The sequence below is a fragment of the Notechis scutatus genome, chromosome 3 (assembly GCF_049901735.1).
Source record: "Notechis scutatus isolate UNSWTSFEM ecotype Mainland chromosome 3, rNotScu1.2, whole genome shotgun sequence".
NCBI lineage: Eukaryota > Metazoa > Chordata > Lepidosauria > Squamata > Elapidae > Notechis > Notechis scutatus.
Window position 1 is genome coordinate 63,784,416 of NC_142011.1, and position 15,779 is coordinate 63,800,194.

General features: G+C 37.3%; 1 protein-coding gene across 1 annotated transcript in view; it reads right to left on the reverse strand.

Annotated features, from left to right (window-relative positions):
* Positions 1-845: 845 nt before the first annotated feature.
* LRP8 (LDL receptor related protein 8) overlaps positions 846-15,779 on the reverse strand; it is a 225,944-nt gene continuing 211,010 nt past the window's right edge. Inside the window, exons 11-19 of the mRNA XM_026665894.2 lie at positions 15,083-15,310; positions 14,158-14,276; positions 10,530-10,669; positions 9,173-9,314; positions 8,370-8,522; positions 6,771-7,019; positions 5,346-5,414; positions 5,001-5,173; positions 846-2,469 (exon numbers count right to left, since the gene is read on the reverse strand). Coding sequence (XP_026521679.2) covers positions 2,431-2,469; positions 5,001-5,173; positions 5,346-5,414; positions 6,771-7,019; positions 8,370-8,522; positions 9,173-9,314; positions 10,530-10,669; positions 14,158-14,276; positions 15,083-15,310 — 1,312 coding nt within the window. The 3' untranslated portion in view covers positions 846-2,430. The remainder of the gene's footprint in view (positions 2,470-5,000; positions 5,174-5,345; positions 5,415-6,770; positions 7,020-8,369; positions 8,523-9,172; positions 9,315-10,529; positions 10,670-14,157; positions 14,277-15,082; positions 15,311-15,779) is intronic.

Consider the following 15,779-nt stretch of genomic DNA (forward strand, 5'->3'; position numbering starts at 1 on the left):
TTTTTTGTATTACAACTCTGCATTTTCCCCTCTTTTACTCATTTACTTGGGAAATTTACAAGGGAAATACAATTTCCCACAAGAAGAGAAAATTATGCTAGGCTAATTAAGTGAGACCATTCGAAGTGCAATTAAACAACCAAATATAATTAACAAGATTCAATGAAACAGTAATATCTGCAAATAGCAAACTTAAATTAAAAGCATAGGGTACCCCAGTAACACATTTGTGCTATTCATATAGCAAGTAGACAAGCTGCAATCTTTTTAATACCACTTCCTCCCCCACTCCTGCACATTATATTCTTTGATGTCATCAACTTCACTTTTATTCTTTATAAATTTTGAATAAATGGGGAATGAGAATTCCAAAGGAGTATAATCTTGGAACATCAATTCCACTAATTTGAATCAACAGCAAAGATTATTAGCAGAACAATGGCTTTTATTTGCTTATGGTTACTTATAATAATAATTTCATCAGATTTGGCTTAAAACTGATTCCATGTATTTGGAATAGCTTCCAATGTCTCCAGCCCACTAAAGCCAGCCTTTCCATAATCTTATGCATCTGTAGAGTAAAAAGAAGCAAATCTCACTGAACGCCATGAAATTTACTTTTAAAAATATATATTTAGAATTGTTCTCCACAGGTAAGATACTGGGGGAAAAAAATCTTTTCTTACATTCATTTAATAAGCTCTAAAAGAAAACTAGGTGAAGACTCTTTTTTAAAGCAAAAATGAAATTTTATAACACGTAAAAATTAATAAGACTAACCAATATATGGCTACTTTGAAGAGTGCTCACCAAGAATGCTCTGTTTTCTTAGAGACTGTACTAAAGATGGCATCTTAAATTTGCTTGTATCTTGCCAAGTTAATGATTTGGGATGTGTGGGCACTGTCCTCATTTTTACAGGTCAATGCTTTTAACAATGTTCTGGGCTTCTCCATTTACAGTACTTAAAAAAGAGTACCTCTATTAACCCAGCCTTCTAGGAGCACAAATATTCTTTCTGATAAAAGCAGATGGGAAATCTTTGCAAGGGGCTCATTGTTGGCATGAGAACTCTGCCTTTTGGTGGGGTGTGCAAGTATCAGAGCCATCAACTGGTCTACCTTGCAGGCACAGGTAGTCCTCGACTTACAACCATTTGTTTAGTGATGGTTCCAAATTACAGCAGCAGCGGAAGAAAATGATGCACATCCGATCCTTGCACTTACAACTGTCACAGGATCCCCACAGTCATACATGATCGAAATTTGGATGCTTGGCAACTGGCAATTTATGATGCTTGCAGCATCCTGGGGTCATGGGATCACCTTTTGCCACCTTCTGGTTTCTGACAAGCAAAGTCAATAGGGAAACCAGATTCATTTGGCTCACTTAATGTGGCTCATTTAACAACTGCAGTGATTCACTCAAACATGCAAAAATGGTAGAAAAATCATGCTCAGATCACTTAACGATCGTCCTGCTTAGCAATGGAAATTCTGGTTCCAACTGTGGTTGTAAGTTGAGGATTATTTGCAGAGTTTGGTTTGTTCATGATGGCAGCACTTTAGTTCAGAGTACCTAAACTTGGCAACTTTAAGACTTGTGGACTTCAACTCACAGAATTCTCCAGCCAGGTGGCTGGAGAATTCTGAGAGTTGAAGTCCACAAGTTTTAAAGTTGCCAAGTTTGGGGACCCCTGCTTTAGTTTCTTGATCATTTTTGGATTATCTTATTGTAACATCTATAATTCTCACTCAGTGGCTTTAGACTCTGTAGCAAAGTTTTCACTAAACATCCTTTAAGAATTAAATTACTCTATCATAGAGCTGAGCTATTCTTTCTAAAATATATTCATATATGTATATTTACATATGTGAATGTCTAAATATCTATCCACCCTTGATAGATAGATACACAAATTATCTCTGTCATACAAGTCAAATGTAAACAAAAAATATAAATACTCTTGTCCTCTACGTATATGTACAGCTCAAATTTGATACTCAGAATTTGTTAATAAATATTCTAAATGGTTTATACAGATCTCTCTTTCTGTCTGTATATTGATAAGACAGCCACAAAGTATGCTTGACATATTTACAAAACATCTATAAATATAATTTTTAGAAATGATGTGTAAGCTGCTGATCCTTGGGTTGGGCTGGCAGCATTCAGTAGTAGAGTAGGCTCCTCACTATTACAGATGGATAGTGCAAGAAGTTAAAAGGGTGTATAAAAGATTATACATACAAAACTCTCACATCCTTTGGATGTTTGCAGTTCATTACAACTTTGTGGTTACCCTTTTGCAACATAAATATAAAGGAGAGGAGAAGGAAAGAGAAGAAGGTGGATTCCATTAACCACAGTAGACAGGTTCAGTGCATTTCTTTTGATCCATTAACCATGGAAATGGAGTAGGTTTATTCTTCATGGTAGCCCATCATCTTCTAGACTTAATGCCACACGCTGTTGAGAAAGAAAAAGGAGCATCACTACTTCAAAACTTAGTATGACAAGGCATAAACTTTACACTAGCCGATGCTCTTCTATTAAGAGATCGTTAAGGTAAGAAATAATTGTACAAAGGTATGTTTATAGTGGTTTATCTGGTATATCTGATTTATCTGTGCTGTGCTGGTGCAGTAGTTAGAATGCAGTACTGCAGGGTATTTCTGCTGACTGCCAGCTGCCTGCAATTTGGCAGTTTGATTCTCACCAGGCTCAAGATTGACTCAGCCTTCCATCCTTCTGAGGTTGATAAAATGAGGACCCAGATTGTTGGGGGCAATATGCTGACTCTGTAAACCACTTAGAGAGGGCTGTAAAGCATGGTGAAGCGGTATATAAGTCTAAGTGCTATATATCTATAGCACTTATATAAGCACTAAAAACTATATAAATATATAGCATAGCACTTTGTGTGTGTGTGTGTGTGTGTGTGTGTGTGTGTATTATAATTGTGCTTTTAAAGCTATAATGACGTGGGAAAATACCCGAACAGAGCTGAATACCATACATATAAATACCCGTGAAAACTTAACACACACACACACACACACACACACACACACACACATGTTTTCTTAAGTTTTTGCGGGTACTTACATGTATGGTATTCAGCTTTGTTCGGGTATTTTCCCACGTCATTATAGTTGTGCTTTTAAAGTTGTAGCAACGTTTCGGCAGAATCTCATCTGCCATCATCAATACATCAATACATCATCAATACGGAAGCCTGATGATGGCAGATGAGATTCTGCCAAAACGTTGCTGCAACTTTAAAAGCACAACTATAATGACGTGGGAAAATACCCGAACAAAGCTGAATACCATACATACATACATACATACATACATACATACATACATACATACCACTACAAGTAGCCCTCAAATTACAATGACAATTAAGCCCAAAGTATCCACTGCTTAGCAAGACAGTTGTTAAGTGACCTTTGCTTCATTTTATGACCTTTCTTGCCACAATTATTAAGTGAATCTCTGCAGTTGCAAAGGTGACTTTGGGGCACTGCAACTGCTATTAATGCATGCCAGTTGCTAAGCACCTGAACTTTGATCACATAATCATGGGGATGCCACAATGGTCGTAAGAGTGAAAAGCGGTTGTAAGTCACTTTTTTCAGTGCCATTGTATCGTCAAACAGTCACTACATGGTTGGTTGTAAGTCCAGAACTACCAGTATTTGTGAATAATACTTGTTTCTTTTGGGAGTGAGATGTGTTGCATATAAATTTAATAAAGAATATAATAAATAATGACTCCTTCTTAAAGTAACTTATATTTTGATGCAGAGAAATTGGAAAGCAGAAAATACTCAAATGCTCTATTTCCTTGTTTTATAACATTTAGACGGTATGTGCTTTCATAGCTATTTAGCTTAAAAATTAAATACTATCAACAAATCATTTATGATAGATCAATACTGTGAAGCTAGATTGCTTTAGAAGAATTGATTTCATAACCTGAATTCTCATTTACGCCAATTCTTTGCATTTGGGCTAAGATTTGAACATGCCACTTAGAAAAAAAGAATACACGAATGTGATCAGTTTTGTAAACCTACACATTTGATTGATTGGTATATTTTCTCACATGATCCCAGGGGAAAACATGGCTGTTTTAAAGGCAAATGCAAGGTTGCTCTCTCACATGCTTTAATACTGCAATACTACTTTCCAAGATAAGTCAAAAATCTTATATTTTTATGGTTAGGTTAAGGAGCCTGTTCTAAATCTACCACATCTCTTCTCACAATATTTAAGCATTTTGAGATAATCCAAATAGATTTGAGAGGATGCCCCTCCCATACAATGATGGTATTTTCCACCATTATTCCATGCCCCAGAAAGGAGCATGTCTCTTGAATACATTGGCAAATATATTTAAGCGTATTGTCTATTTATCCCTACACCATTAGCAATGCCCATCGGAATAGCACCTTCTCCTTCCTTTGTATAAGGGGATAAATGTATAAACTACTTTGATGTACGCTGAGATAGTTTGCTTTGGGAGAAAGGAGAGACATGCAACCTTATCCTGAACCTGATTCAAGGGGTGTTCAGCCAAAAGATAAGATTAGGTGCTTATTTATTTATTAAATTTATATATCAACAGTTTCAATGAATTGATTGACAATGATTTTGTCAGGCACCAGGGAAATTAGGAGATTCAAGCAGTTCAAATGGGTATAAAGTTTTACTGCAAGCTTAAGCTTTCTACAAAAATCTAACAGCCAAAGGAAATTGGCGGTAAATAAGGGTAGAAGGAATTCAAGGTGGGCTGGACTTTTTTTTGCTTGTGGGTGCATAGGGACTCATGACTGATAATGCATTTGACCCCTCCCTCGGTCTCTGCCTGGTTATCTCCTACAGATTTATAGCAACACTATAAATCCTAAACACTAAATACTACAGTAGCGGGACTCAAATGAATACAATGGACAGCGTAGTAGACAGTGGATAAAGCATTCACTTACTGCTGGGTACACGTGACCAATCTGTACTGTTCGACCAATATGGATTTCATCTTCATCCTCTTCTTCTGTTGTCTTCCTGTACACAGGATTATCAAAATTCATGCTTTTTGTATTTTTCCTCTTCCAGTTTCGCCAGATGAGATACCCACCTGTGCATAGCAAGCCGATCACCACTAAAATAAAAAAAGGATAGGGGAATTGGAGAAATAAATAAAAAGAATTAGCTGTCTCCAGAAAGGTCATCATATTTCAATTGGCCCACTCATGGCATCTCTCTTCTGAGTTTGTTACGTTAGGCCAGGGTAGCAAAATTAAAATGAATGGCAAGATAGTAAACTTACTTACCAATAGGAACAACAATTCCGATAACGGCTGCCATCACAGTTGAGCCAAAAACCTGCCCATTGTTAGCATCTGCAATTAGAGAAGAACAACTCAGATTCCTATAAAGGAAAACTATAAGGACTGCACCAGTTGCCAGGTTCCACACAGCTGGCAAATTCCAAAAACACGGATTTCAGAAAAGCAATTTTAATGCTAATCTGGGAATTGAAAACTGTAAGGCAGTTTTTCCAGGCCAGCCAATGAAAGCAGAGTCTCTGAAATGCTTTCTAAACCTAACCATATAGTTGTCACATCCAATCTGAGTTCCCTCTTTTCACACTTACAGAAAGTTCTCCATGGCCTCCTCCCCTCCCATCCCCTCCCATCAGTAGGAGCATCACACTGTACAGAATTCAGATTTTCTTGGCATAATGTTACCGTGTGTGTGTGTGTGTGTGTGTGTAGAGAGAGAGAGAGAGAGGGAGGGAGGGAGAGAGAGAGAGAGAGAGAGAGAGAGGGAGAGAGGGAGGGAGGGAGGCAGGCAGGCAGAAAGAGAGAGGCAGAGGCAGCAAACAATGTTCTGGGCAACTCAATTTGCCCTGGCTATCAAGTAGCTAGCATAGGAAATCCTGAAACTTGACAGACTCAGTTTTGTCTGCATAAAGTTTAGGCATTGGATTTTCACACCAATGATGTGTGTCTGGATTTTCACCCTTAACTGGTGAAATATATGCAAGCATATTGCCAAATCTATGGAACTGATCCATTTGACATGAATCTGTTAACATGGCTACTGTTTAATGGAATTTATCAAATCTATAGCCCTAGGATCTTATATAATCCTTGAAAATAATTAAAAACAGCCACTGATCAGCAAAAAGTTGTGCTGTTTATCAAACCCAGATGTCACTTTAATCGTAGACTTTCTAGTAAATGTGAAAGTAAAGTATTAAATGTATTTGATTTAACCATCCCAGCCACCTTTCCTCACAACTTCATATCATCTTTTCTATTTCAGAGAAAAGGATGAAAAAAAGGAAGAGCTAACATTAAAACTGTTTTGAGATAACAATATTTTGGAGTAATCTATTATTTTGGGATTCCTGAATCACTTTTAGGTGCACTGCCGAAATTTCTTCCCAAAAGCCCAAAACTAGATTACGGCAACATGTAACATGTTAAGTTTTTGTGCAAGGGGGAACTTTCATATGCTAGACCTACCACTTTGGAAGTAGGTAGGTCATCAAAAAGGGATAGCATTTTTATATAAAACAAAAGAAAAGTAAGAGACAAATCCTCTATTTTGTTTCCACAAAGAAATGCAGTCCCAACTGAAGCTATTTGGGGAGCAGAAAGACAAATTTATATTTGTTTATTTACTTTAAAATTGTAAGTCAGTCCAAATTTTTACTAGTTAGTTAGTTAGTTAGAGGCCACTTGACTCACAGTGCTGGAAGAGATTGCTATTTCCTGTTGCCATGTTACTGTCAGCTGGGCTGGACGTCACTGTGATTGAATGAAGGCTTGTCATGCTGAGAAAGACTTGTGCTGTAGTTTCTGATCCTTCCGTACTAACGTTGTCAGTTGTGGTAGTCATACTGTCAGTAGTAATAGCCGTAAAGTTCAGAAGGTAACTTCTTGATGTTGTAGGAGTAGCAGCAGTAGTAGGCAATTCAGTTGAAGTAGCTGGAAGCTCTGAAATCATTATTAAGCACAGCTTTATTTATACATTTATTTTGTCCAATGTATATGGATGCCTATCTCCCGGTGGTGACTTTGGGTGGCCAACAGAAGGCAGGATAACCTCCCATAAAGTGGTGCCTTCCAACTGCACGGGACTATATTTCCTTTCTCTTTACTTCTTCATAGAAAAAACATAGTGCAACTTTAGTTAGTGGAAAAAGCAAACTAATATAAAATAGTTTAAAAAGGCTTAAATGAAAGGAGCCTCCCAACCCTATTTTCTACAGGTAAAGTTATGGCTGTAATGGAGCCTGCCCATTACGGACATAAGTCAATTTTACAACATTTTTTGCAGTGGTTAATTAAATGCAAGGGTTGTAAGTGAATCCATTATTCATTGTTTGTTTATACCCTGCCTTTATTATTTTTACAAACAACTCAAAGCAACGAACATATCCAACATATAGTACCTTCCTCCTATTTTCCCCACAACGATTCCATGAGGTGAGTTGGGCTGAGAGAGAGTGACTGGCCCAAAATCACCCAGCAGCCTTTCATGGCAAAGGTAGAACTTGAAGTCCCAATCTTTTGCTTTCTAGTCTGGTGCCTTAACCACTACACCAAACCAGCTCCTCAGGTGCAGTTTTGCTGAAAATCGGAAGTTAGTGCCGATTTTTATCAAAGCTGTTGTAAAACATGATCATGTGGACTGTGAGACACTACAAACAGCCATAAATGCGGCTGTGTTTCCAAGCGACTGAAACGTGGTCATATGACCATGGGAGGTGTGGAAGGCAGTGACTGTTGGAACTTCGGATCCAGGTCAAAAGTCCCCTTTTTCAAGTAGGTCATAGCTTCCAACAGTCACTAAACAACTAGTCATTAAGTTGAGGACTACCTGTATATATCTTACAGTTTTAAGCTTCCAAGTTTTTAGAAAGAATGGCTGAGAGGGAAAGAGATACAAGAGACCATGATACAGACACAGTGTAGAGGAGGGGTAGTCAACCTTTTTATACCTACTGCCCACTTTTGTATCTCTGTTAGTAGTAATTTTTTTTCTAACTGCCCACCGGTTCCACAGTAATGGTGATTTATAAAGTAGGGGACAAAACCCCTACCGCCCACCATGAAAGCTGGAACGCCCACTAGTGGGCGGTCGGGACCAGGTTGACTACCACTGGTGTAGAGCAACAGTGTAGAACAGAACAATGAATTCCAAATGGTTGCATCTAATGTTAAGTGCAAACCACAAAACAGGGCACAAACCAGGAATCCAAAGAATTGTCTAATTCCTGGGAAGGAAGTTCCTCTCTAAACAGGATAGGGGAAGGTTTACAAAGTATAGGCAGGTATCTTTACCTTTATAACACTTTTTCATGTCAGGGCCTAACCACATATTGTCTGGACAAGCACATGTGTATTTGGGCGAGTGTGGGGAGTTTTGTGGTGCTGGGAGACACAGGTATTCACACCCTCCATTTGGCAGAGAATGAAGTTCACAAACATCTGGAGCTGCATATAGGAAAAAGAAATAAGAATTAAGTTTGAGGATTGTATTTATTTATTTATATTTATATTTTATTTTATTTACCTATCATAATTAAGCCACCCATCTCCTTCACAAATGATCCTATTGATATGGTAGTAATATCTTTATTGATTTACTTTTTTGTATGGTTTTGTATTATAGAAATAGTTCTACACACACACACAACAAATCAATCAATCGTGTTTAGTCCACTGCAATTGCTATCATTTTGGGGTATAGATGCATCAAACACCCATCAATCTTGTTTCACAAACTACCATTTCCACCTAGGAAAACTACATTATATTTTCTCATATATGATGAACAATATGTCCATATCATTACTTAGGCAAATAGCAAGAAACCAAATGACTACTTTAAGTACCAGAAAAATATTAGAATCATTTACTCTGTATGTTGAAATACAGATCCCATCACTCACCAACCATAATGTCCAATAGCTATACTGATAAGTATGGCTTGGCCAGGAAATGACAGGACCTACAACCTACCACCCAATCTAGAGGGATCCATAAAGAGAAAGCTGAGAACAGTTTCCATATTAAGAGAAGTCAGGCTCAAATCTTGTATCATTCAGACTTCGATGCATTATTAAACCAGAAGCACACCTTACCTTTAGGTTGCTTTAGTTCATGAAAAACTACAATGTCATGAGGATTATTGAGGTTCTCTGCCAAAATAGAAATGTCGAGACCATTTAGCCTATTAGCACTGAAGATTGCCTCATTCTCTAAGTCCGTCCAGAATACTCTGTCCTACAACAATGGAGAGAAAGAGAGAAAGACTCAGACTGTATTAAATACCAGCTGGAACTTTTCAAGCATTGCTTCCCTACGAATCAATCTCCTTGGCATTTTGTCTTTCATAAAGAAGTCGTGCACAATTCTTTCCAGGGTCATAGAGAACAGATAAGTGGGTAGTTGACTGCTGTCAGCCGCTTCACAGAGGGATTGATCTGTATGGCCCTCCTAATGTTTTCTCCCCCCCCCTCGCCCAAAGCTTGCGTGTGAATTATGTGATCCTCTCCATGGAGATTCTGATCTATGCAATAGTAATTTATGTTGGCATTTGGCTTTGAAAGTCATTAAGTGAAAAAGTGGCTCCACAAAACAAGCAAGCAAGCAAATATAATTAGATGTTGTAAGTGCTCTTTAAAATCAAGTTTGTGTGATTTTTTTTCATGTTTTTTGCCAGTGGAAGAAGAAAGTATACAGGGAGCAAAGCGACTCTGCAAACTAGAGGAAATTTATCTATTTCTTTCCCTTCCTCTCTTACCTACATAACATGCTATCTTGCTGATCTAAGAAGATGCATTCATGTAAGGCAACCTCTGGGCATGTGTCACCTGTTGAACTGACCAGAAATTGTAATGCATTCAGGTACCTCTCCCTCTGATGTTTAAAGTGCCTGCCACCGAAAGCAACAAAGCCAGGATCAGCAACTGAATAGACATCCAATTCAGGCCAATAATTCAAAAACATGACTCAGACATACTGAATATTTTCTGAGCTTGGCAAGCACATACAAAAAAGTAGCAAGGTTTTGTCCTGCAACATAATACTTAACTGAATACTCACTATCATGATTTTAATTTACAAGGTTAAATCTTTTATCAAATCTTAAATTGACAAATGCAGTACAGCAATTTCATTTCTGTCAAAGTAAGAACCTATTTTGGATGTAGGCCAAATATTATCCAAAACAATAGGAATGCTTTACTTAGTCAGGAAAAAAAAAAGGAAAATGATCTCTAGAACAACCAAATTCTGCAAAAACAGCCTTGTATGACCAATGTCTAATTTTCTCCTTTAGTTTGGATATGGATTCATTCCTTATTACATTCTTTTCTTTCCACACATTCTAAGCATGATTAACTATGTTATATAAGGTATTTACCTCCTGAATATATATAGATATAGATAGATCTACCTAGATCAGTCTTGACTCCCATTTTTTTTGTTTTTTTTTACCTCAAACACAGCCAGTCCAAATGGGTGGCTCAGGTTGTCCACAGAAGAGATGAGAACTTTCCGGTTGCTCCCATTGAAATCTACACTTGAAAGCAAGTGCAACTTGGAATCAACCCAGTAGAGACGTTGATTCAGCAAATCTGAAGAGCAAACACATCAAAGGTAGGATTACATCTCTGTGTTTGATCTTTGTCCACGTGTATGCATTTTTGCGATTTCTTTTACTACATTAGAATCCTGGAAATCTCAGTCATTTTATGAAAACAATTCAGGGAAAAGAAGAAAGGAATGTTAGTTAAGGATGGCAGATAACATATTTTTAAATATGATCACAGTGTATGATCCAGACTGTGTAATGTACACTGGAACTATCATGAAAGTGAGACTTTCTCTTTCAGAAAGAATATTTTCCGTGCTTGTTTTCAGCATATGTTCAGAGTCACTGCAGAGATGCTAAATAAACGCATGAAGAAGATATCCGAGAAGCCACAGTAATAGTCCAACCACTTAAATTCTCCATGAACACTAATATTAGCAGTTGGTGTTCTTTTTTAAATAATTACATTAACTTGTAGAAGTAGGAGATCAGTTCTTTGCCTAATTAATTTGAGAAGATAATGCATGGGATTAACATACTACCTTATTTGCAGACCTGGTTCCAAAAACATGATGTAGCAATCAACACATTTCAGAGGAGTGAATAATCTCTCTTTTTTTAATTGAAAGTGGAGGGGTCAGTAACATTCACAGGATCGTGCTGTTGTTATTATTAACATTTGCATGCAGCCTGACTCTTAGCAATGCTGGAATGATAATGAAAATAAAAGCTTTGTGGTGTGTGACACCTCAGTGTGTTGTCATGAGGCATGCATTAAAGGGGGAAGACTTGCATCTAAATGCTGAATTTGTCAGTCTGAAACTCCCCTTCCTGCTTAATTGGTAGGAAATGTCAAATTATGTGGGGAAAGAAAGATAGGCCTGTATATTTTTCCCCTCAGCCTTTCTCAAAAGCTATCTTCCTCTTTCTTTCTTTCTTTCTTTTTTTTTTGTAAATTTTATTTGAGTTTTCACAAAGAGAAAAAAAAATACAAATAAAACATCTTTTTTGAAAGTAGCGTAATCCCGGGTTACATTTCTTCATACAGACACAAATTCAGGTTCATGCTCATTTTTATATTCTATTCCATATCTTATTACTATTTTACGTTTTCTGCACAGCTTCTCCCCTCTTTTAATTTTCTCAATGTTATTTTAATTATCTCATCTCAATTCAAATCATTGTATTTATATTTTTTGTCTGTCCTGTTTCAATTATCTATTATCTTTTCTCATTAAACAAAATTTCTTCTGTAGTTACTGATTGGAGTATGACGCCTTTATATCTTTTCCCTAAAGTTGTAATATTCAATATAATACATAACTTCCATTCGGATTCTGCTTGGTACATTCTTAAAATACACACTGTATTCTTAAAAAAAGAAAAAATTATAAATGTATATAATTAAAACAACATTCCATTCCAATTCAATTCTATCATTAATATTAATATTCTTTAAAGTCTTAACATCTTTAACATTACTTTTCAATTAAATATCATACTTCTATGGGAACAATTATAAGCTTTCCATAGTTAATTCCCCCCCTTCACTTATATTTTATAAAACATTAACTAATTAAAATGTTCCCGTTCCTTCCTAATTCAATTTTCTCATTTATTTTATTTCACTTATTTTATTCACAAACATTTCACTAAATTACATTAACTATTTTATCCCTCATTTTAATCATGCGTTGTTTCCAATTTTCTAAAGTTATTTCTATTACTAATATAACAATACAATCTTATGTACCTTTACAGAATCCCTTTTTCAGTTAGATTTTCACCCATTATCTCTAAATAGGTCCTGTTTCTCTATATCTTGCTCCAGTCCTTTGTAACTTCTTTTCCTTTCCTTCTTCCCTCTCTTCTTCTCTCTCCCTTTTACCCCTTGTCTCTCTACCTCTATTTCTCTCTTCTGTATTCCCCTTTTCTGTTGCTTTCCAGTATTATACTTATTTTTCAAATTATTCTTCTTTTCTTTGGTTGTTTTTTTAAGTCTTAAATTCTCCATTCTCTTCCCCCCCTTTCCTTTTTCTTCCCCACATAAAATTGCTTGTTCATTAAAGATGGCTTCTTCTTTGTCCCAGTCTTCTTGTTTTGCAGTCTTTTCTTGTTGTTTCTCATAGTTCCAAATCTCCATTTCTAAGAATTGAAAAAACAAAGCCAAAAGAACCCTTCCCTTCTTGTGCATCTTTGTACTTTTTAAGTTCCATTTTCAATTCATCCAGAAGTGGTGCCATTGTATACATTTTTAAACAACCACCCGATTGATTTTAGTCATTCAAATATAATAACCAAGAATCCAAAGATCACCAAATAATCCAAATACACGCAAGCTGTTTCTTTTTTTGCTCTTTTTTTCACTTTCTCTTCCTGGGGTTACTATTTAGTTGCAAAGTTTCAGTTAAAATGTATCTTTTAGAAGTCTTGTTGAAGTTTTACTGTAGATTCTTTTTAATTCCAGGCAGTCTCCTCCCTCTTCCAGATCCTGCCCTTATTCTTTTTCTCTCCCTTCCTGCTTATGAAAAAGAAAATTTTTAATGTCCAAAAATCTTTATTATCCCTTTGGCATTTTGTTTTATTTTCAGCTTAATTTCCTATTGATGTCAAAGCGGATTTTTCCGATTTCTTATTTAAGTCTCTTAGTTGTCAGTATAGGGAAGGAGAGAGAAGAAAAAAAAAGCCAAACCTTTCCCTTTTCACTTTCCTTCGCTGCTTCTGACACTTCTTTGGGAGCGATGTTATTTTTTGTAAGTTTAAATTCCAGGGTACCTTAGTTGTTGCTTTTACAATTTAACCCGGTCAGCCAAAACTTTCACTTCTTATCTTCCTCTGGCACATTCTTTTCCGGTCAAGTTCTTCTTTGTGGTGGCCATTTCTGACCACCGCTGCAACCGCCTTCGGGAAAGGGAGTAATGGCCAGCTGAGGAGGAGAGATGCGGCTCTCCTCAACCCTGCTGGCGGTCTCCCCCCTCTTCACCACCTCTACGGCGTGGCTTAGCCCCGAAACCAGCCAGCTCGGGGCGCTCCAGCGGCAAGCCCAGACAGAAACCGCGCACGATCGTGGATTTCTATTTGTCGCTGAAGCCCTTCAAACCGGAAGTCCCTAAAGCTATCTTCCTCTTTCAAAGCAGGGAAACTTGCAAGAGTAAGAAGGGCAAATAGCAAGGAAATAATTTTCACCGAATAATGGTAGAGACTCTGTTTTTTTTCTCAATTCTTTTCTGATCCCCACAACATAATTAAATCTTTTTTTTTTTCAGTTAAAAGAAGAAACTTAGAATTAAAAAAAACTCCCAAGATTGTAGAAAGGAATAATGGGCTGTAGAACAGTACAGTATATATCTTGTAGGCCACCTTCAAATTCAGGCAATCATGCGTATGGCTATGGTGAATTGCTACTGAACAGTATAAACAAAATGAAGCTGGATTAATCAATGCTCAGACTCAATATGAAAAAACACCTTTATTTGTAGTATACAATATTTTGAAAATTTAGAATGATCTAGTTCCAGTTTTCCAACATACCCAGTGTGATTCCATTGGGCCATTCAATGTTGTCTGTCACGAGCACTTGACGATCCATACCATTCAAGCCAGATTTCTCAATTTTTGCTATGTCTCCCCAGTCAGACCAATACATGTATCTACAAAACAGAATAGATAAAGAAGATCTATGCTACTTGAAAAGCAGTTTTCCTTCAGATTTCCAAGTGCAATACTGTTTGAAGTAACTATTGCTTGATTGAACAAGAATGTACCAAGGTGACCAAATTCTTTAAAGGGTAATACTATATTTAACTTTTCCTAAGAAAGACCATCCATCAGGTGGTTCTGATAAATTCCAATGCCTTGGTTATTGCGGAAGTAGGAAATCCACAGTGACTGCCCAGCATCACAATATCATGTTTCAGGCTACAATACCGAGTTAGAATAAATACACCTAAGAATAAGAATCCATATTATATAGCATTTGAATAGCCCAATTTGAATTCTGAAAGTAGAAAGGATACAAAACAGAGGTGGTATTCAGCAGGTTCTGACCAGTTCTGGAGAACTGGTAGTGGAAATTTTGAGTAGTTTTGAGTAGTTTAGAGAACCGGCAAATACCACCTCTGACTGGAGATTTTACAGTATCCTTCCCCTGCCACGCCCACCAAGCCATGCCCACAGAACCGGTAGTAAAATTTTTTGAATCCCACCACTGATACAAAAGCACATATGAAGCAGTAGGAATATCCAATTAGCAGTAGATATATGCATATATGCAGTAATATGCATTTAGTTGGTATTGTCACTTCACAATCACAGCCAGCAAAAACTCTGACTGCTAATGTACATCCGTGAAATAAACTCTAATTAATGTGATTGCTGCAGTGTGAGAACCGTAAGAATCAAGGCTGAAAGAATAGTAAATTCAGCAATACATAGCAGAGTAATCTTTTATACCTACCCCCGAATGGGATCCACTGCAATAGCTCTGGGTTCACTTAAGTTAGTACTGAAAAGTGTCCTCTTCTTATGCCCGTCAGCTGTGGCTACAGAAATGGTCTTGTTGCCTGAATCTGTCCAATAAATGTTCTTGTGGACCCAATCCATTGCCAGACCTTCTGGGGAGTGTAACTGGCTGTCTATCAGAACCATCTGCTCAGCTGTGTCACTGGCCTTATCTATGTAGGCACTATAGAGAGGAGACTCAAATTATTCATGTAACTCTGCAAAGGGGAGGGGGGGGATAATGGTATAAGAAAGGATGCCCTCACAAAGAGGGAAAACCAAACAAAATGAGGAGCAAACAAGGCATAAAATCCTATATTAATTTTCTGACAAGAGAGTTCTGCATACTTATACATCCCTGCTCTGAATGGTTTGCAATAAGCAAAGTAAGCAGTGCGATTTAATTGTAGTAAGAGACATGCTGTTTCCTTTGCGGATCTTGATGTCTATTACTATCGCATCACCAAAACTTCAGAAGTACAAAGTTTGTTCTGTGCACAGGCTTTCACTCAGGTTCAAAATAATGTAGAGTCTACAGCACAGGTGTCAAACTCGTGGCGTCACGTTGCTGTCACGTGATGTGTCACGATGTCCCCCCCCTTTTGCAGAGCTGGGGTAGGTGTGGCCTGCGCATGATGCATCTGGCCCGCGGG